A 22,054-nucleotide genomic window follows, 5' to 3' on the forward strand; every position below is an offset into this window, starting at 1 on the left:
GTAGGATCTTCAATTGTTGTATCGTCACTTGTAATGTCTTCTTTTGAAGCCATAAGAAAATAACGTTTTAAGTTCTTGAAGAAAGACTATAAAGAGATATTTTGTTATTTTCGTTGGACCGATTTTCTAAAAATACATTTAGTTCAAAAACAAAAAATTAATATAATTCATTTTTAGTTTTATTATAGTTTAACCGAATAACATAAATTTTCATAAAAATGTTATTTGAAAAAGAAAGAATGACGAATAGAAGACAAATAAATGTTTGAAGAAACTGTATTTTGATATTTGAAAATTATTATGGATAAAACAACTCTCAACAAAAGAGAATTAGAAGTATGGCAAGAACAATTGTTTCAATTGAAAAGTACCATTGAAAAGAAAGAAATGGAATTAGAACGAAGAGAGCAATTAATCAAAGAACGGGAATCTTTTCTTATTAAACGAGAAGAAGAGTTGCATAGAAAAGAAAATGAACTTCAAGGCAATACCTTTCCAATACCTACTACTCTTACTGAAGACATCACCAACGAAAAAACTACTACACCACCTTTTAAAACTAATACCATTCCACCACAAATCAACATTATTGAACATCAACCTGAATCTTCACAAGTTGTACCTCCAATCATTGATATGTCATTCTTTAATGCTGGTTTAAAACAACAAAGATATCAAAATAATGTTCAACAACAAAATGATATGATGTTTACTTCTACTCCTATTAACAGAAATAGTCAACAAATTCATAGTAATCCTTATATGCCTCAACATTTTTATCAACCTCATTCTCCTCAGTACCAACAAAATAATTCTTATTTTGATGTGTATGATTCTTTTAATCAACAATTAAACATGTCTTCTCCTCAACAACAATTAATAACTCAATCTAACCAAATTGCTCCTCATCAATCATTTATGCAACCAATAATTTCATCAACACAAATACCAAATCAACCTCCACAACAACAAGAAAACAAACAAAAGGAGTTTGAAATTCAAACAAATATTCCAATTCCAGATGATGTTAAAATAAATGAATTAGAATTTGAAGAAATGAAATTACTGTCATCAACAAATCAATGTAATGAATTAGAAGAACAAGAACTACAACAGATTGAACAAGAAATGGAAAAAGAAAAAAGAGATAATGAATTACTTAAACAAGAACTTCAACAAGAAGTTGTTCAATCAACACCTACAATATCAAAACAGAATTATTTGAATGATTCATTTGAATGTACTGACAGTGGTTATAATAATAAAGTAAATACCACAACACGAGCAGCATTATCCTTATTTGGAACAACTAAAGTTGTTGAAGAGAAATTAAATAGATATCAAGAGCCAAAAAAGATTGAAACAAAAGAGAGTCAAGGAAGTACAAATATTCAAAAGAAAAAGACAAGATTTACTTTAACAGGACAACCAATATGTTCATATCCAGGATGCTCAAAAACAACATCTATTAATCCTGATGATTTTTGTTGTTGTTCAGTCTGTAAAATAGCATATTGTGAACAACATAAAAACAAATTAGAAATTATTATTCCAACATTTAAGAATTTAACAAGTAAAAGACAAATTATAAAACCATATGTTGTTTGTGAAGATTGTAAAATACAAGAAGATAATTCACTTGATAAACAAGAAATAGGAGTTATAATAAATAAATGGGATGTATTTGAACAAAAAAGAAAAATGGTAATTGGGCCAATGAAAGAAGATGAAGAACGTGTTAAGAAAGGATTAGAACATTTAATTGGTAGAATACAAAAAGGTAAATTATTTGGAAGAAAAGAAAATGGAAAAAATAATATTTGTCCAGTTTGTGATGTATTAATGAACGGAGCAGATTATATGAATGTTACATGTGATATTTGTATGAGAAAATGTTGTGTAGGATGTAGTATTCATACAACAATAGCACCAACATTAATTATGGGAATTGAAGATCCAATGGCAGAATATATTAAAGTTGTTATTTGTAAAAAGTGTTATAATTGTACAAGAAGAAAAACTAACGATACTCGTGTTGAATTGAAAAAAAGAGATCAAACATTGAATAATGCTCATCAAAAATTAATTGAATCGGAAGCAATGTTAAAATCACTTCTTAAACGTCTTGAAGATGTTGTTGATAATTTTAAAGGAGTTGATGATATTAAATTATTTGAACAAAAAGAAATGTTTTATGTAGATGGTTTAAATGATGTTACTAATATTTTAACTCAATTAAAAAGTCAAAAAGATAATTTGGATAAAGACATGAAAAGTATTATGAATAATCTTGTTATTGCTTACTCTTCTTTAATCCAAAATAGTTCTATGAAACACGCAGTTATCTTTTCAAGATATACTACTAAAGTAAAACAATTAAACTTAAAATAATTTCATCATTCTTGTTATTATTTGTTTATTACTTTATTTTGATTAAATATAATTTTTATCATTGTTGTAATTAATAATACAATAATACAACTCTTATTTTATTCTTGTATTAAAATCTAAAACATATGGAAATATTATTCTTACTTCTCAAATAACTTCGTTTTGAAGTAATGGTATTTCATTAACCTTATTCTTCTTTAATTGACCCATTTGTTTATTTTCAAAACTAATAATGATAACTAAATAAAATAAAATAATATTAGATATAATAGTAAACTAAGCTGAAAAAGAAATTTTATGAAAATATTTTAATCATCTTTATTAATTTTATTCTTTTATAAGTGGAAGAATAAAATTAATATAAATAAATAAAAAAGGTATTTTAAATAAGACAATAAATCATTTAAAGTATTTTCACAATTAACTGTAATAACAACTTTTTAGACACTTAAAAGAAACTTTTGAGAAACTTTTTTATTTTTAAATTTCATTAAGAATATAAATGAGCAAGTAGTTCCAGTGCGATAATAAAAATGATGAACTTATGATATTAAGAAAAAATTATATGTTAATACTAAATACCAAGAACCTCCGCTATATATGGATTTCCTTTTTTAAAAAGTGTTTGAGAACTATGTTGCATTTGAGATAAAAAATATTTATTAAGTTCTGTTCCTTTAGTGATAATATCATCTTTATTAAGATAAAGAATTTGAGAAGCAATTGCGTTAAGTGTTTCCTTTTGAATCCCTTTTTTTCCAGTTGATATTTTTGATTCAAAAACATAACCTTTCATTTCTATTACATCAGCAAGAAAATTTATTGTCTCAGCAACTAAATTTGCCTTCTTTCTCCTGAGTGCAGTGTGGTCTGGAATCCCATTTGCTTTGTCCATTTCATAGAAATCCGCAAGTCTTGAGTTAATAATTTCGTTACAATTAATTTCTTCATCATTAATAAATATAGTGTTTAATGGAATGAAAGGGACACTTCTACAATGTCTTTTTGAAGGTAAAAACAATGAGTAATTTTCATACTTATTTAATAGTCCTAACATTACGGCTTCTTGTTGACTTTGGTAGTCTCTTGTTTTCTTAAAGGTATTAAATTGACTAGCATATTTCTTATGAAACTGTTTATTTTCATGAGTTGAACTCATCTTCAGTGGAAATTAATTAGTCTTCTTTTATTAAACTTTTTATTTTGGTATTTTCCATGTCTTATTGAATAACAATTTACATACCATTTCTATTTTTATTGTAAATCAATTAAGTCTAATCTTGTTCTTCTTAAGAAACTTATGATAATTTCATTTATTCATTCTTTTCTTTCACTAGAAACTAAAAAAAAAAATTTACCAGTCTAAATGACTATCTATTTCATTTATCCTCTTGTAAATTAACTATAATTGTTGCAGTGCTAACAAAAAACATTAACAAAAAAAAGGAAACATTAAGTACTACTCTAAGAATAAAATATTTTTATTTTTTTCTTTAATTTTTCCTTTTTTATCAAAAACAAAAAGAGAATCAAAACCAAAGGAAAAACGTTTCGTTAATTTCTCCTTATCAACCAGATCTTAATATCGTAATGAAACTACTCCTTTTATTTTTATCAATTTGTTATACACTTGCTTATGAATCAAATGAAGAAAGACATCAGTTTTATTATTATTTATTATATTATGTTGGTACTCTTTGTGTGATTGTAATTGTTCTTTGTATCTTAATAGCTTTTATATGGTTCCGTATGCGAAAAAGTCCATATGTTGGTAATCTAAACAACTTAATACCATCAAGACATAATTCTAATTATGTAATAGAAACTTCTTCAGGTGCATACTGTTGTGTGTCTTCAGAGTTAGTAAACCCAAAATATGAAATAAAACTGAAACCACCTCATTAGTGTAATTGACAGTATGATAAACACTTTTCTTTTTTTAATAAAATTAAAAAAAATAAGAGAACTTGCAAATATGTTTAAAAAGTTAATAAATATTCTCAATGCAAAAAACAGCTAAAGAAGTTGATGACCATCTCAAAAAAATAATTAAAATATATCTTAAAGACAATAAACAAAAAGAGTTAATTGAAGAGGTATTTGAATCAATTGCTGATTGTCCTTCTCATCCATTACTTGATGTAATAGAATGCTCAATCCAAGCACTTATGGCAAATATTTCTAGAATTGGTATTCTTAAAAAATCTGAAAATAGTCAAATTGCTGCTCATATTAAAACTTTAATCGCTCAAACGGCATCTGAGTTAAAAGAACAAATAGCAAATCACTTTCACATAAAAAAATCTGATGAACTGACTCCTTTCATTGAGGATATTCTCTTTGAATTATGTTTTGATTCTGTTAAAGATATTTTCATTAAAAAAGAAGAAAAGAATGACGAAAGATATGAACTTCAAGTTCTGAAATTAGGCTCTCAAAACCTAGGACAAATTCTCCATTTGGAACCACCAAAATATCCAAAGGACAGTCTTGATATTGTTTTTGACCGTTCATTAAAAACAATAAAAATGCTTGAAGATGTTACAACACTAATTAAAGCTCGTGAGCTAATTGTTAAATTACATAAAACTATTATTGATGATATGGCAAAATATAATAATGGTCAAACTCCTATAGATTTGTTTGTTATCATTATTTTAATTTTCAAAACAAACACAAGAATAATTATTTAGTGCGACAGATGATTTTATCAATGTGATCATATTTTTAATTCTTCGTTCTCATGTTAAAAACCCTTTTGGAATGACATCGTTATTGGACGGATTTATGACAAACAGCGATGACTGTTCTGAATTTGGGTTTTCTATGTTTAATCTCCAGATTGGTGTTAAAACCATCATTAATAAATTATAAATTTTTCTCTAGGTATTAAATCTCTTTCTTTTTATCTATCTCTCAATAAACGATTAAAAGAAATGAAAAGACACTAGCACTTAAGTTAAAACCCACTCAATAAGAATTTATGAATATAAATGTACAATATCGTTGTGACATCTGTGGTAACACACAACCCAAAGGAGATAAATGTCAATGTTGTGGGTCAGAATCATTAAAAAAAGAAGAGTGTGTTAAGGAAAATTGCCAACCCTCTTTATCAAGTAATCTTGAGGTAGTTGTTATTGGTGGTGGAATTGCATCACTATCAGTAATTAGGTGCTTAATAGAAAAAGGGATTCATTCTATAACTCTTATTTGTAAAGAAAAACACTTTCCATACTATAGAACAGCTATACCTAAAATATTATTTGATCCACCATTCTGTAGTAATCCACAATTCTTCATCGAACAAAAAAAGTTCTACCAAAAGAATAACATTAATATTCTTCTTGGTTTTACTGTAAAATCAATTGATGTGAAAAAGAGTATTGTGATTACTGAAAAAGATTTAGTAAAACAAGAAGTTCATTTTTCTAAACTTGTGCTTGCTGTTGGTGGTGAGCCAAACAAACCACCTTTCATTCCTCAATCATATTCTAATGACATTATACCTATTCATTCTGCTGCTGATATGGAAGCAATTAACTCATTATTTGAAACAAGAGTAATAAAACAAATAGCAATCATTGGCGCAGGTCTTTCAGGAATTGAAATATCAAATGCTTTAAGAAGAAAATCAGCAAAAGTTACGGTGACTCTTATTGAAATAGCAGATAGAATATTACCACGTCAACTCTCAAAGACTTCATCAAAAATTTTTATGGATGTATTACTTAAAAATGGAATTCAATTAAAACTAAATTCTCAAGTCAAGGCTATTCTTTGTGATGAAAGTACCAAAATAATTGAATTCTCAAATGGAGAACGTATGGAATGTGACTTAATTTGTTATTCATGTGGTATTAGAAGTTCAGTCCAATTGGCACAATCAATTGGTTGTAAAATTAATCATGGAATCATTGTTAATGAATATATGCAAACCAACGTTTCGAATGTTTTTGCATGTGGAGATTGTTGTGAGTTTAATGGTCGTTGTTATGGGAATTGGACAGATGCAATGAAACAGGGAATTGTTTGTGGTAAGGCAATAGCCGGAGAATTTACTAAATATATATACACACCTATGCCATATTTTGTTTTTAGTTTTATTGGAGTTTATTCTGTAGGAATTATTGAAGGAGAGTCTATATTAAAACAAAACGGAAATGAGGTTATGGAAATTTTCCTCAAAGATGGTTGTATTGTTGGAGGAAATTTATTAGGTAAAATCATTACTAAAGTACAAAGAGAACTTGTAACATCAATTGAAAGAAAAACAGAAGGTAATGAAGCACAATTACTAATAGAAAAATGGAAAACATATTTTTAATTCAATAACATTTTTAGAATGATTTTGCAGACCGAAAAAGAAGAATCAAGAAAATAAAGATTTAGCGGGTGAACTATAAAAGTTAATGAACTCTTTTGCAACTCTTTCAGCAGATGCAGCAGCTCAATTTAAGAAATTTAAGATTAAACGAAATCCAGAAAATTGTGCATTAATTCTTAAAATTAATAGAAGTAATAGTTTAATTGAAGTTGAAGAAGAACTTGATAACACTCCTCTTCTTGACCTCCAAGATTATCTCCCAACAACAGAACCAAGATTCATCGTTTATAGCTACAAGTTTGAAACTCGTGATGGAAGAATTACATATCCATTGGTTTTAATTTATTCTTCACCAACAGGAATAAACCCACAATTTTCAATGATTTATACCTCATGTGTTGCATCTCTCCAGTCTAGCTTACCAGGTGTTCAAAGAAATTATACTGTCAAAGACGTTGAAGATCTTACTGATGAATGGATGATTGAAAACTTAAAAAAAGCTTAAAAACCAAGTTGGTTTGATTCTTCATTTTTTTTTCGTTTTTTTCATAGTTTTCTCATTTTTTTAAAAAAAAACTATTCCAGTTATTTTTGAGACAAGAACTTAAAAAGTTGAAAATCTTTATCTATGGTTATATATTCTGTTTTATTAAATATTGTCTCTGCAACTGATTTATATGCTGACATTACTGGTATACTAGAAGCTTATGTGTCTTTTAAAACAATTAGAACAGAAAAGCAAACAACACGTCAATATGAAAAGTCTTTAAATCCTTTTTGGTGTGAGGAATTTCCTGCTGTCATTGAGGATGGAGAAGAAATCATTTTTCATATTAAAAATGGTAAATCACTTAAGAAATCTGTAGGAATTGCAAGTTACGTATTTTCTCCAATGAAAATTGGTGATATAAAAAGAGAAAAAATTCCAATTAAAGATGTTGGTACGTTAACTATTAAAATCACCTGCCAGAACATAGAACAACCAACTAATAACTAAAAAGTAATTAAATTTTTTTGCTTAATGATTTAGTTAGAACTTAATCAATTCATTGAATGAGTTATACTACTACTTGAATTAAAGTATTATTTGAATATTTCAAAAATTAAAGAAATAAATAAAAAAATACTTCAAGATAATTCTTAGCCTCAAAAATGGAAAATATCTCAATAAGCTAGTGTTACGTTCATTATATTCAATATACTAAAGGACAGACATAACAATTTCTTGTATACTTTATTATTTCTCTCTTATTTAGTTGGAAAGATAATTGAGTTTTAATTCAACATTATTAATTTAATTTGTTTTTCTAATATTTATTCAATTACATTAATCTTCTGCGTTTTTCATTACTACTAACTCTGCTCTACTTTTGTCAAATGAAATTAGCTATTATTTAGTATTCTGTGCGTGATATTGAAAATAGTCATTTTAATGAAAAGAAGACAAAGAAAACAAAAAAATTATTTTCAGAAAGAGAAAAACCGTTTGAGGTGAATGACCTTACAAGAAGAGTAAAATCGGGTTGTTTTCTCAGTAAGAAGAACATAGAAACAATATTAATTTATTTAAAAGAATAATAAAAAAGAGAAAAAACATGGAACCCCAATCAGGTCATTACATATTCAGATCATCAATGGCTAGTGACGATTCAGAAGACATTCTTTCATCATCTTCTCTTTCACAAGACCCTATTGACACTAAAGACCAAAATCAAGATTTTAATAATGTAGTTCCTGTTAAAGCTGAAATGTCTTTATACTTTGATCCTGCAGGTGAAAAAAATGGTGTAGAATATATGACTTGTAAAGCCTGTCAAGAAGCTCATACCCGTGGCGAATTGTCGCGTGTAATGAAAATAAAAAACAAACAAGAAAATCTTAGAAAACATCTTAAGGGATGTAAATTCTTTTGTGCTGAACATGGGCTTGAGGCAGTTGCAAAACCACAAAGGTCTAAAGCCACTTCATCATTAATCAGAACAGGAGATGAAACTGGGCAACCAGTTAAATTTCATAACCCACCTGAAGGATGTAAAATGATGCAAGTTAAATATTCACGAAGGATAGAAACATTCGACATAACACCTGGAACAACTGCGGCACAAATTGTAAAAGACCTTAAAATAGTTTTTGGAATCGAAGATGACTTAAAGTGTTATTTAAGAAAAGAAAGTGTTTGTTTATTAATTTATTTTCTATAAAGTAATACTAATTTTTTTAGGATAAAAAAATATTACTTGCAACATGTGATGTGTTAAAATTACTTGAAAATGGGGATGTTTATCGATTAGAATTTGTTCGATAAATAAAATGATGTTCTTTTCGGTTTTTTCAATTGAATTTTTATTTTTCCTTTCATATTTTTAAGTTTTTTTAATAAATTATTAATATTTGTTGAAAATTGATTGTATAATTATTCAAATGAGTGTTGAGGAGCTACATAATTATCTACGGCATGATCCAATGTAGTTGTTTTAGTTACTTGATAGTCTAATTGGGAAAGGAGACAAATTGTAATTCTTAAAGCAGACTCTAATGAATTTACTTCACAACAATCCCAAAAATCACTCATCAGCAATTTATCACTAAATTCTTGTTGAGGTTCAAGTCTAAGAACATTTCCTTCAGTGTCAAATATAGGTAATTCTTTTATATATTTAGACAAATATATTCTTAACATAATAAAGAATCTCATTGTTAAACACATTGATGAAATGTTTAATCCATCAATCAACATTCTAGTTGTTTTATTACACATTTTACTCAATACACCCATACCAACTTTAATTAAATTTTCATTGTTAAGTTCAGTTAAACCAGACAGGTATGGTATTTGTTCCGATACAATTTTTGAAAGATTGATCAAATTCTCTAAGGTACAATTATTCATTTCAAGGGTTTGAGTAAATTGTGATGGTTGTTGTTCTTTTATGAATTTAACACATAGGTAATCAAAAACTTCTCCAAACTCACAAATTGGTGCATCAGGGAATTGGTCAATAAATTTAAAATAGAGGCTTGATGTAGTTGTGATTTCAAGAGCAACTTTTTCTAATGTCTGAACTGAAAATAGAGGTAAATTATTAAAGAAGAGTTGGGGAATTGAATGAATTTCATTAATATGACTAGAAAGATAATTCACTCTAAATGTTTGAGGAAGCAGATGCATAATATTAAGATATTTTTTTGGTAATGGTTGTTTTGGTTGTGTTAATGATCTAAATAAGAATGGTAACATAGGTGGGAAGAATGTTTGAAGAGAGCATAATGGGATAGAAGTAAATATATCTTTTGCTAATTCTAGTGATATTTCTTTTCCAAGAAAAGAAGTGAAATACAATTTTTCGATTATATTATTGTTTGAGAAAGATTGAGCCTTTGCATTTAAACTGTTGAAAAATAGCATTGAAATATTAGTTTGAGACACTTGCTTAAATAGAGATGGCTGAGCTGGAATTTCTAACACCTCTTTAATTTCTTTCATAATGGAATAAATAGAATTCAGTATTGTTAAGTTAACTTCGTTTTGTGGAGACAAGACAAAATGGATATTACATATTCCAATAACTGCAGAGTCAATAAGACTTTTAATTGCATCTTCATTGCCAATAAAAATTAACATTCTAAGAGTCAATGAACGAAGTAAAGCAATTACAGCATACATTCTAACTTTCCAAGCATTTACACCTTCACTATTAATAATAAGTGTTTTATTTAATCCTTCTACTAATTTGTTTCTTATAGTACTTTCTCTTTTTAATAGTCTCCATAACATAACAATATTTTGATTCATCTCTTTTATGATTGTTTGTTTACATCCCTCAGCTATAAATCCTTGAACAAAAATACACATTCTTTCAACTATTTCTTTACCATCTGTTGTACCATTTAAACATAACTGAATCTGTTGCATATCAAATAAATGAGTAAATCTTTCTAGTATTTCTTTTTCTTCTTGTTTTAATAATTCAATATATCCTTCATACATTCTAATTGTTTGAACTGCACCTGAATCATTTCCAATAATTATTTTATCTAACTGTTGGTTAAATGTATTTTCTTGTTCCACAGCTTCAGAGAAAAGTTTTTTTGATACCTTTGTTATATGAGGATTTTCAGTAAAGATATTTGAAAAAAGTGGAAAGATTGTTGACAATGTTGGGGTACCATCTATTTTAGATAAGACAAAATCATTTAATAGATTATGTTGTTGAACCAAATTCTTAAATGTGATCCATTCTGAAGTTAACACTTCTTTTGGGGCAATAGTATTATAGATAATTGATATACTATTTTTTGGAGACCTAATGGATTTAGAAAGGAAGATGTTGTAATACAATGCTAAATAACTAGTGGATATATACCAATCAATAGAAGAACACCCTGCATTCTGTATTTGTGAGAAGATAGAATGAGAATGAGAAACAATATCTTTCAATGTTTGTTCAGTTATTTTACGAGGTTCAACTTTTGGGATATTAACATAATCTCTGTAGTTCATTTCTTTCATTAAGACTGAACGAATTGGTGATCTTGCATTATCCAAGAGAGGATTTGGAGATATTGTATGTGAATATAATAAGATTTGTGTCATACAAGCAATAGAACCAGATAAATCTATTGATGATAATGTTGTGATATGCAGTAAAATCTCATCTGAATATGCAGATGTACACTCTGGTAGTTTTAGAATGAAACAAGATAAAGAAGTAAATACTTTAGATAATAATGTTAATGAAGGGTCTTCTGTTGGGGAGAAAGAGAGTAATGGATTTCTTACACTTAAACGTGCTTGAATAACACTCAGTAAAGTGGAATAGAGTTTGTTTTTGACTACAGCAACTATATAAGGATATTTAAATGATGATGTTACTTGATCAGTAATTTTATTAATTTTTTCTGGGAATAATGTTATTGAGAATATAGATAAGAGAATTAGGTGGAATGTGAATAAGGAAGTAAGTGTATCACTATGTGTAAAAAATTCCTTTTGAGGAATGTCTTGTTTTGCTATGATTGTAAATAATTCAAAAGAGTCTATTAAAACGTCAATATCACATTTCCATTGAGAATGTTCCAAAGCAAATAAGACTATGGAAATTAATTTAATACTTTGAGACAGACTTAATAATGTTGGTTGATTTTTTAACATATTTTTAATAAAGCAGATACTTCCTCTGGTATATATATCTGGTCTACTTATTAACTGTTGAATATGTTTGGTTATTATTCGAGATTTAGAAGACAAAGGCAAGACAGAAAATAAAGTACTGAATGTTTTTCCTGCTGCTGTAATAACACGTTGGTCAACATCGACAAGGAAGAAATCAGCCAAATCATACAAATGAGAAAGACGCTGAGGAGTAACAAGGAAAAGTGGTAATGAAGATAAGGTATTTAAAAAATTTACTTTAGAAGGCCAAGGTGTATTAGCTTTTATTGAGGTAAATATATTAAGTAAAGAGTCTGGAATTGAAGATGATGTAGCAAAAGATTTAATGAGTTTCATTGCATTAAAATATAAACAATCAATAATAGTTGTTGAATCTGATGGTTTAGGAATGTAATAATCTAAATATTTTGTTGATGAAGTTTGAAGTACTTTTAAAAAAGTTTCATAAGATAAATATCGTTGATAAGTTTCACATAATTGTGTTAATAAATTTATTGAATGAATGTAAAGATGTCTATCACATTGAGGAAGATGAAGATAAATACTATACACTAATTCTTTATTTTGTTCAAAAATAGAAAGACAAAGAGTAGGTGATAATTGAAGAAGTAAAACTAAAGTATTATAACAAGATGCAATGATATTACTATGACTAATTGAATTAAACATTATTAAAAGAGAATTTATAAGGGATTCTTTTATATCAATATTTTGTACAAGACATAAAGTATTTTGAATGATTTCAATAGAAGTAAGAACCAATGCAGGTGGAATACTATCTTTTTTATTAAGAATTGATTCAATAAAATTAAGTATTGAAATAATTATTGAGTCATGAATAATCCAATTCATTGAAGAAAAGAGAGATATATATTCTTTTATAAATAATAAAAAAAGGTCTAATGTTTTATTTTGAATATTTTGTTCAATAGATTGAGAGAATTGTTGAATAGAAGAAGTAAGATGAATAGTATTTGATTGATGATGAATGAGGATACAATAAAATAAAGCATTTGATTTTCTATTTAATTGAATTGGAGTTATAAGATAATTTAATTTAGTATAATTTCTAAGTATCATTACAATTGAATGAGAAGTTATAGAGAAATTATAAAGGTCTATTAAATAAGGAGAAATAGTTTCTAATAATGAAGTATTTTGACTTTCATAAATATTAATGATAACTTCCCATAATTGTTCAATATCATTAATAACAATTTCTTTTTGAGTATATTTTGTCATTAGCATTAATTTAACAAAAGCATACTTACTTGATTTAGTTTTCTCTTTATAATTTGAAATAAAATAGTTCAATAATAATTTATATGCAATTGATTGAAATGGTTTTGAAAATAAATATTTAGAGAATATTTTTGTTAATTGTTCATCAGCAGCGTTCCATGTATTTAATGAATTATCTTCTAAAAGTTCTAATTGTTGTATAATTTTATTAGAAAGTTCTTCCATTCTAATTAAATTTTTTTAGTTCTTTTTTATTAAAAGTTCTTATTTTTGAAATGAAAAACAAAAAATAAAGATGAATGAAGATTAAGTTACATACATTAAAATGAAATATTTAGTTGATATAGAGATTTTCTTAATTAGTTCCAAAATCAATTACAGACTCATTACCATCATAAGTAAAAACAGAGGTAATATTTTCTGATCCATTAAGAATATTAAATACCTCAAAATCAGATTCATCTACTTGATTTGTTTGAAGATGACATTCTTTAAAATATTGAACAAGTCCAATAGATTGAGACTTACCAATAAGTTGTGGTTGTGAGCGATAAAATGGGGTTCGTTGCATTTGATAATTATGAGTTTAATATTATCATTTAAATACCATTTCTTTCAGAAATAAGTCACTTATTAAATTTTTCTAATTATTTCGAATTAATTGAATAAATTCTAAATTCTTCTTTCATCACTTTTTGTTTTTTTTGGTTAATTTTTTATAGACATTTTCGCATAAATAAACAAACAAAATCTTTGTAGAACCATTCTAATATTTTGTATCGAAAAGTATTGTTTTACATTTTTGATTCATGAACATTCTTATTAAAAATTCAATGTTATAATTCTTTATTTGGAAACCAAATTACTACGTTCAATTATCTATTCGTAGAGTACTACTTTTTACAATGCCAAAAAGAATAAAACACAACTTTATTTTATATTAAAAGTACTGAATTACATCAATAGTTATGGGTCAAAACAATAACTGGGAAATATTTTTGAAATAAAATTACAATGGTAAAAACAACTCTTTCCAATTCCAAATCGAATTTCAACTTCTATTTCTGATTCTAAATTGTCAATGACGTCATAAAAATCTTCTGTCCAACAACAAAATTGTGTTTGATGTTGAGTTGTATCTGTTCGAGTAAAATCAGATGACGTCATAGTAGAAATAGTTGAGGGAAGATCAAGTCGAGAAAGAGATGTACATTCATAAAAACAACGTGTTCCAATGAAAGTGAGTGTTGATGGTAGACAAAGTGTGGATAATGAAATACAATTATAAAAGCAATCCTCTTCTATTTTCTGTAATGATAAAGGTAATATAACAGAAGACAAATTAGTACAATATTCAAAAGTTCTTTTATTGAGTATTTGAAGTGATAACATAGATAAGTCTAAACATTTCAAAGATGAACAATGAGAAAATACTCCTTCTTCTAAAACTGAAAGAGAGGCTGGAAGTTTTATAGTGCATAATGATGTACACATTGAAAAACAATATTGACCAATTGTTTGTAGTGGTGAATTAATGGAAATAGAATGAAGCAAATTGCAATGACTAAAAACTGAATGTTCTAGTCTTAATAAAGAAGAAGGCAATTGTATTGACTCTAATTGATGATTATTTTCAAACAAATGAGAAGCCAAAGAATGGACATGATAATTGGAATTATAGTTATATTGTTGTTTGTCATTTAAAGTAAATTCAATTCTTTTAAAGTAATCATGTGAAATGTTTTTGTTTTTTTCAACTAGTTCAAATGGTACGTAATACCAAATGACATTAGGAATATTAATAATTCTATCATCATAACAATGGTAAACGTTTTGTTGAACCAAATGAGGGAAGAATAATAAAAGTTGCTGTTTTGATAAAGAAAATGGATTACTATAGGAATATTCAATAGAATGTTTCCATTTTTTATTTATAAAAATACAATTAACAAGAGTTTGATACTTTTGAAGATGAGAAATAATAAATTGGATTGAATTTAAAGGTAATAATGTATTATGAATCATTAGAGAAATAAAATGAACTAAGATGACAATAGTAAAAGAATTATTAATAAAATAGTAAATAGAAATAATAAAATAAAACTAAAATAGAAACTATAAATAAAAAATAAAAAAAAAGAAAATAAAAATAATCAGTGGATAATGGCATCACAAGAAGATATATTAAAAAACCATATCAACGCTCTAGAAACTTATATCAAAGAACTTTCAATTCAACCAAAACAATCTCAAATATGTATACCTGAAAATCCTATTCCTGTTATTGAAGTTAAACCAGTACCAACTACTACTTATAATGTTATTGCAGACCAACCAACTCAAGTGAATGTAAAATCATCATTACCTAATGTTGGAACAATAGTTATACCCCAACCAATTTCTACTGAAACTATTAATTCATGGAAAAATGAAGAATCATTAACAGTTGCATTACAATTAAAATTAGCACTTGCGATTGATGAGTTAGAAAAGTCTGCACAAGTTATAGATAAAAAAAATACAGAAATTTTTCATTTAGAAGAACAAATTAAAACGATAGAAAAAGCCACAGAAAATAAACAACAATCTCGTGAGATAGCCATTCAAAATATAGAACTTTGGAAACAAAATGATGAATTAAAGAAAGCCGCATTAGAGGCACTTGAAATATTAAATGGAAAAACAATAGAAAAAGTATGTGTTGATGAAATTATGCAACAACGTAAACAAATGGAAGGATTAATGGAAAAATTAATTCAACGATTTAAAGAAGTAACTGTAGAAAAATCAAAGTTAGAAATTAAAATAAGAAATATGGAAAATTTAATTCAAATGAAAGACACAAAAATTGAACAAATGCAACAAACTAAATTAATTTATGACAAATTTAAACCAATAACACCAACACCTCATTCTAATCAAATTGAAATTGAACAATTAAAAAAAGAAAATAAAGAATTAAAAATGAATATTGAAGAATTAAATAAAAATAAAAGAGAGTTAATAAACAATGTTGAAGAGTTTCAAAAACAACCTGTTATTGAAAAGTTTATTAAAGTTGTTGAAAAAACTGGAGGAGAAGAATACGCTGAAAAATATAAAGAACTTAGAGACCAATTAAATGATGAACGAAAAGAATGGAAAGAAGAAAAAGAAGAGTTAAAACAAAAAGAAGAACAATTAATTACCTTGAACAAATCATTACAAAAACAAATTATTCAACAAAGTGAATGGTCTGAAAAGGAAGAATATGAACAAATTATTAAAGAAAAGAATTCCCTTATTGGAAAAATTCAATTAGAATGTTTAGAAGCTAAACAACAAGTTGAAAAAGCAAATGAAATGATTCAACATGTTCAACAAATACAAGAAGAAAAAGAATCTTATTTAAACCAAAAAAAAGCACTTGATATTATAAAAAATCAATTAGAACAAGACAAAAAGAATTTAGAAGAAATGGTCATTAAACTTAATAATGAAATACAAGAAAAAAATAAACAAATTATAGAATTAGAAACAAATACTAAAAGGCTAGAACAAACTATTACTCAACATGTTAATGAATTAAATACTTCTAATCTAAATTCTAAGAATATTATCAATCAAAAAGAAAAAGAACTTACTGACAAAAATATCGAAATTAAACGATTAAATGAACTCATTGAACAATTACAATTAAACTCTCACCAAAAAGATTTGTCTATTCAACAATTAAAATCTATTAAAATACAAAAAGAAGAAGCTGAACGACCACAAAAACTTCAAGAACAACAACCACAAAAACTTCAAGAACAATCTTCTCAACAACACGATCATATTGAGCCTAATCTTTCACTACAACCTCAACAAATACAAAATCAAATCCCTAATCAATCAACTCAACCAGCTGCTTCTTTGCAATTGGTTGTTGATACTGCAAATCCCTCAACCAAGCAATCAAACCCATTAACCAGTGAATTATCCCCGTCTTTATCAACTCAAAAAACACAAGAAATATCAAATACCAATAACGTAAAACAAAGTATTAGTAAAGATGTTTCTGATTTTCTTGAAAGGATACGCCCAATTAAACGAGAACCTGAAGGTGTTAATATCCCTGTTCCACAAAAAAAGCAACCAAAACGTATTGAGACACAAGAAGAACGAGAGGAAAGAAGAAGAAAAAAGTTTGAACGTCCATTAGAAAGCCCAAAACGTTCAAATTCTACTATCTCCACTTCCTCTACTCCACTTCCTCCAAGGCATTTAGACAATGACAACGCTGTAAATGTAACTAGTTCAAATACAACAGAACATAAAGAACAAATTCAAACCCAATCAAATGAAATCAAAAACAATTTAGAAAAAGACACTCCTCCTATCACGAATAAAGGAGAACAGTTGGACCAAACAAAAACCTTATCTTTATCTACTGAAGTTAATATCACTCCAAGTAATCAATCTCAACCAATAACATTACAACCTTCTACTCAAACTTTATCAAAACAAGAAGTCAAACCAAGTCAAACAGAAGAAGCTATTTTACCAACTACAAATAAAAATCAAATCCAACAACAACAAACACCAATAAACCCTATTTTTAATACTTCTCAACTTAATCCTACAAATTCAATTACTACAAATACTATTCCAGATATTCCAAAAGAAACTCCTATTAATTCTTCATTTAATATAACTCAATCTACTTCATCAATATCTCAAAGAATGGTTGAAGAACCTATCGAACAAAAAATGGATGAAGTACCAAAAGAAGAGTCTTCTCAAAAAATAAACAGTCAAGACTTCAGCTCATTCTTCACTGATAACCAACAACCATTTGGATTTGGAACAACAAATAACTTATCATTCAATTCGTTTAATGGAAATTTACAACTTCAAAGTCAAGTAAATATGGAAGTAGGTAGTAATGATGAAAATATTCAAAAAATTAATAAAATGGAAGAAGAGAAGAAACCAATGATGACATCATTAGAATATTCTAGTCAATTTGTTAATACAAAGAAATCAAAAAAGAAAGAAGAAGCCGGAATGAATGTTACTATGCAAGAAGAAGAATATGAAGAAGAGAGTTCATCCAGTTCATCTGAAGACAGTCAAGAAGAGCCAAAAGAAGTAGAAGATGTTGAACATAAGAAAGGTAATTTTTATAGTATTAAACTTCAAGAAAAAGATGCCAAAAAAGAAAAACGAAATTCTGGAATGAAAATAGTTAACTCAAAAGACCAAAAAAAGGTAGGAAAAAAAAATAAAAAAGGAGAAAGGAAAAGTGGAAAACATGCTAAGAAATTTGGAAAAAAATAACTACTAACAAAGAATGTCTGTGATTTATTTCCAATTACACTTATTTGAATGATTTTTCGTTTATTACTATTTTATTTTAAGAAGTATTATATCTTTTATAAATATCTTTCTTTTAAATTATCTTAAACATTTTTATTCCAATTAGTTCTATTGAATTTTTATATTCTTATTAATGAATACTTGTATAATAATGATTTAAATAATATAATTAATTATAGAATTATCATTTAATTCTTATTTGATATGTAATAATAATATTATTAATTGATTATTTAATAAAAAAGTTTATATATTTTATATTTGAATATCACAAGCAAATAAACGAATTTATATGTTATGATGTTTTATAAATTGTTATGAACTTTCTAAGTTGTAAACATCAAATTTATAAAAAGTAAATTATTCATAAATTGTTATTACTTGAAATTTTATTACTCAAGTTATATTTATGAAAGACAAAAATTAAGTTATAGCTTTTTAAACAACAAAAAAACATATATTCAATGATTTAATCCTATTATTAAAATTATTTAATAGTCAATATATTTATTTTTATTGATTAAACAAATGTATTTATCTCATATTTAAAAATTCAATATCTTCTATTCAAGAAAAATTCTTTTAAATTCTTCATTTATAGTAAATTATAATTAAAAATAATTAAAAATATATTTATAACAAATACATTAATATCAAAAAATATTTCCATTAAGTATCTTTATTGTTTTTTCTATAAGTCTTCTATCTTCAAGGTTAATTTGATTCAAAAATGGTACCTTCTTATAACAAAAAATCAAACTTAAAATTATTATTTTCTATTAATTTTTATTACAATGATTTTTAAATTTATCTTGCTTGAATTTAAACAAATTTTTATTTATTTTTTGTGATTTACAAAACTCAAGAATGAAGATTGAGAAGTTAATATTTATAGAATTTTCTGAGTTTTCGTTTTTGTTTGTTATTTTAGAAATGAACTTTTTTTCAAACTTTCATTAAAAATTCAATAGCAATTTAATTAACTTATACATTACTTATATTAAATATAATTAAATTAAATAGTATAATATAATATTGAATTAATAAAATTTACAAAATTTGAGAAACAAAAATAAAAAATGCCGATTATTCAACATTCCCGAAATTGATCACCATAACTGAAAACAAAGAGATAAGTTTGAAAGAAGACTTTTCAACAACAAGAAATAGAAAGTTTTATGTATATTCGAAAGTGAATAAAATAACACTATTCAGTTACACAAAATTCTTAAAATGAAAAAGTCTTTACTTTTCAATTTTTTTCAATACTTATTATGTTCCAACCCTATTTTTTAGCAAATAAGATGGAAGATTACAATAAATTTACCTAAGATATATAATGAATAAAAAAAAGTAAATAAGAAAAAAAAAAAGAACTGAAATAAACAAAATATGTCTGTTAAACTAAGTGAATTAGTATATAACACAATAAGTGATACCCATTCAGAACCTAGTGAAGTAGAAATGCAAACAATAGCAAATGCCGTTGAAAGAGTAGTAGGAGCAGATATTGTTCTTCGGAAACAAATAGAACAAAAAATGCGTAATTATTCAAAACATCTTGTAACAGATGGAGAGATGTTAAATTGTTTAATATTGGCAAATTATGTAGTTCAAAATTCTCCTAATTTCAGGACACAAGTAGCTGAATTTTCTTTTATGGCTTTATTACAACAAATTGGTAAAATGAAAAAATTACATGAAGAAGCAAACCCAGTTGAAGATAAAGTAAGAGAACTTATTGCTGTTTGGGGAACTTATTTCCCATGCGAATTAAGTGAATATAAAATATTGTATCGAAAATATACAACTCAATGTGTTATTGATCCATCTTCTCAACCAACTACATTCCTTCCAAGTCAAATCATTAAATTAATTCCACATGTAGAACATAATTTAAGAAATATTTCACGTGCTATTGAAACAAATAGTGGAGATTTACAAAGTATTTACAATTATGCAGAAAAAATTAGTACGTTTGTTTAACTATATTAATTATTTAAATATAAAATAATATTTAATATTCATTTTTATAGTAAATTTAATCGAGAATGTAGTAAATGTCATGAAAATGAAAATAGATATGATATGGATAAATTAAAAGAAGCAGAGGCAATTGGTAAACGTTTGACTGATTCTCTTATAACCTTGAAAAAACGTATATCGTTTGTTATTCTTTTTTTTTATTTAAATTTTACTTTAAACTTTTTTAACTCATATTTTCTAGTGAAAAAGGATGTAAAAAACTCCCTTTAATGAAAGATTCTTTACCTTATGCTTTTTCAATGAAAGATACAACGTTAATAAAACCAAAAGTTACATATAAAAATACATTTATATTACCAACACCTCCAAGTTGTAATAAATTAAAAATTAAAAATAAAGGAGGAGAGTCTCTTGTATCTCATAGTTTTGTATTACCAGAAACAAAACATGAGACTCCAAGTCCTCTTCCTTTAGGAGGTCTTCAAACTAGTTCATGTCATTTCCCTTATACTCCAGACGAAAGGTCTCCTTGTGAAAATTCGTCTTCTCCTGATGTATTTGCTTTTGATGAAGAAATGTGATTATGAATAAGATGAGTTAGTTTCATTTACTGTAACTGCTATTTTTTATTATTCTCTTTTATTTTTTTTTTATATTATATTTTCCTTCTTATATTTGTCTTTGATTTATTTATCTAATTAAATTTATTTATTAATGATAAAAATGAAAACTTTTCTTTCAACTCATCTATATTGTATCAGTCACATTTAATTCATCATTTCTGCTTTTGCTCAAAGAAGATTCATGTTCGGAACTTTTCGTTCAATGTTATTTCTGAAAAGTTAATTCTGCACTCTTTCCTATTTTGACTCCACGTTAGTATTTTTTAACGTTTAAATAAAAAAAAGGATACAAAAATTTAAAAATGATTTTTAAGAAACAAAACAGTCAACGAAATAAAAAAATCAATAAAAAGATCTTTAAATCTAAAGAAAAGTCTTCAGTTTAAAGATCATATCAGATTTACAGGAAAAATTTTTTGATCTTTGTTGATGAAGTATAAATAAAAATTAAAAAAATTAAAAAGTGAAAAAAGACGAAAATTGAATTTTAAGGTAAAAAATTAGGGATTTGACTTTATGATTGGGTTGATTCCACTAACAAAAAGAAGGATATAAATCTTAGTAATTTAGATATCAAAATTAATGTAAAAAGGAAAAAAACTCTCTAAGATAATATGAACTTAAATAAAAGAGGGCATCTAAGAAATTAGATTCCAGTGATGTCTATCAAATTAAGTGAATTAGTATTTAATACTGTATCTGATATTCATACATCTCCAATTGACTCTGATATGAGAACTATTGTTAATGCTGTAGAGAAAGTTGATGGAGCAGATATTGCTTTAAGACTTCAATTAGAGGATAAGATGCGTGATTATTCAAAGAAACGAATTTCTGAAGGAGAGATATTAAATTGTTTAATATTGGCAAATTATGTTGTTCAAAATTCTCCTTGTTTTAGGACACAAGTAGCTGAACTATCATTTGTTAATCGTTTACAAAAAATTGGTAAAATGAAAAAATTACATGAAG

The 22,054-nt window shown here is 26.2% G+C and overlaps 12 protein-coding genes across 12 annotated transcripts in view; 9 read left to right on the forward strand and 3 right to left on the reverse strand.

Moving 5' to 3' along the window:
• Window positions 1-300: 300 nt before the first annotated feature.
• On the forward strand, window positions 301-2,391 carry ENU1_021760 (hypothetical protein; the record flags this gene model as incomplete). Its single annotated transcript, XM_008857012.1, has 1 exon — window positions 301-2,391. The coding sequence occupies one exon, from the start codon at window positions 301-303 to the stop codon at window positions 2,389-2,391; it is 2,091 nt and encodes a 696-aa protein (XP_008855234.1).
• Window positions 2,392-2,965: 574 nt separating this feature from the next.
• Window positions 2,966-3,550, reverse strand: ENU1_021770 (hypothetical protein; the record flags this gene model as incomplete). The annotated part of the gene is made up of 1 exon (XM_008857013.1): window positions 2,966-3,550. The coding sequence occupies one exon, from the start codon at window positions 3,548-3,550 to the stop codon at window positions 2,966-2,968; it is 585 nt and encodes a 194-aa protein (XP_008855235.1).
• Window positions 3,551-4,394: 844 nt separating this feature from the next.
• On the forward strand, window positions 4,395-5,265 carry ENU1_021780 (vacuolar sorting protein 9 (VPS9) domain containing protein; the record flags this gene model as incomplete). Its single annotated transcript, XM_008857014.1, has 2 exons — window positions 4,395-5,032; window positions 5,085-5,265. The coding sequence occupies 2 exons, from the start codon at window positions 4,395-4,397 to the stop codon at window positions 5,263-5,265; spliced, it is 819 nt and encodes a 272-aa protein (XP_008855236.1).
• Window positions 5,266-5,374: 109 nt separating this feature from the next.
• On the forward strand, window positions 5,375-6,718 carry ENU1_021790 (pyridine nucleotide-disulfide oxidoreductase family protein; the record flags this gene model as incomplete). The annotated part of the gene is made up of 1 exon (XM_008857015.1): window positions 5,375-6,718. The coding sequence occupies one exon, from the start codon at window positions 5,375-5,377 to the stop codon at window positions 6,716-6,718; it is 1,344 nt and encodes a 447-aa protein (XP_008855237.1).
• An 85-nt stretch (window positions 6,719-6,803) lies between these two features.
• Window positions 6,804-7,223, forward strand: ENU1_021800 (actin-binding protein, cofilin/tropomyosin family protein; the record flags this gene model as incomplete). Its single annotated transcript, XM_008857016.1, has 1 exon — window positions 6,804-7,223. The coding sequence occupies one exon, from the start codon at window positions 6,804-6,806 to the stop codon at window positions 7,221-7,223; it is 420 nt and encodes a 139-aa protein (XP_008855238.1).
• Window positions 7,224-7,346: 123 nt separating this feature from the next.
• ENU1_021810 (hypothetical protein) lies at window positions 7,347-7,715 on the forward strand (the record flags this gene model as incomplete). Its single annotated transcript, XM_008857017.1, has 1 exon — window positions 7,347-7,715. The coding sequence occupies one exon, from the start codon at window positions 7,347-7,349 to the stop codon at window positions 7,713-7,715; it is 369 nt and encodes a 122-aa protein (XP_008855239.1).
• Window positions 7,716-8,313: 598 nt separating this feature from the next.
• On the forward strand, window positions 8,314-9,023 carry ENU1_021820 (hypothetical protein; the record flags this gene model as incomplete). The annotated part of the gene is made up of 2 exons (XM_008857018.1): window positions 8,314-8,892; window positions 8,940-9,023. 2 exons carry the CDS (start codon window positions 8,314-8,316, stop codon window positions 9,021-9,023), a joined length of 663 nt encoding a protein of 220 aa, XP_008855240.1.
• Window positions 9,024-9,131: 108 nt separating this feature from the next.
• ENU1_021830 (hypothetical protein) lies at window positions 9,132-13,358 on the reverse strand (the record flags this gene model as incomplete). Its single annotated transcript, XM_008857019.1, has 1 exon — window positions 9,132-13,358. The coding sequence occupies one exon, from the start codon at window positions 13,356-13,358 to the stop codon at window positions 9,132-9,134; it is 4,227 nt and encodes a 1,408-aa protein (XP_008855241.1).
• Window positions 13,359-14,099: 741 nt separating this feature from the next.
• On the reverse strand, window positions 14,100-15,158 carry ENU1_021840 (leucine rich repeat protein, BspA family protein; the record flags this gene model as incomplete). The annotated part of the gene is made up of 1 exon (XM_008857020.1): window positions 14,100-15,158. One exon carries the CDS (start codon window positions 15,156-15,158, stop codon window positions 14,100-14,102), a length of 1,059 nt encoding a protein of 352 aa, XP_008855242.1.
• A 138-nt stretch (window positions 15,159-15,296) lies between these two features.
• ENU1_021850 (hypothetical protein) lies at window positions 15,297-18,434 on the forward strand (the record flags this gene model as incomplete). Its single annotated transcript, XM_008857021.1, has 1 exon — window positions 15,297-18,434. The coding sequence occupies one exon, from the start codon at window positions 15,297-15,299 to the stop codon at window positions 18,432-18,434; it is 3,138 nt and encodes a 1,045-aa protein (XP_008855243.1).
• A 1,431-nt stretch (window positions 18,435-19,865) lies between these two features.
• Window positions 19,866-21,040, forward strand: ENU1_021860 (hypothetical protein; the record flags this gene model as incomplete). Its single annotated transcript, XM_008857022.1, has 3 exons — window positions 19,866-20,449; window positions 20,510-20,638; window positions 20,701-21,040. The coding sequence occupies 3 exons, from the start codon at window positions 19,866-19,868 to the stop codon at window positions 21,038-21,040; spliced, it is 1,053 nt and encodes a 350-aa protein (XP_008855244.1).
• A 701-nt stretch (window positions 21,041-21,741) lies between these two features.
• The window catches only part of ENU1_021870 (hypothetical protein), a gene marked incomplete at both ends in the record, with an annotated part of 1,130 nt that continues 817 nt past the window's right edge, over window positions 21,742-22,054 (forward strand). The window contains one exon of the mRNA XM_008857023.1: window positions 21,742-21,892. Within this exon, the coding sequence (XP_008855245.1) occupies window positions 21,742-21,892 (151 nt within the window). The remainder of the gene's footprint in view (window positions 21,893-22,054) is intronic.

Source organism: Entamoeba nuttalli (genome assembly GCF_000257125.1).
Source record: "Entamoeba nuttalli P19 unplaced genomic scaffold asmbl_2383, whole genome shotgun sequence".
Classification (NCBI taxonomy): domain Eukaryota; phylum Evosea; order Mastigamoebida; family Endamoebidae; genus Entamoeba; species Entamoeba nuttalli.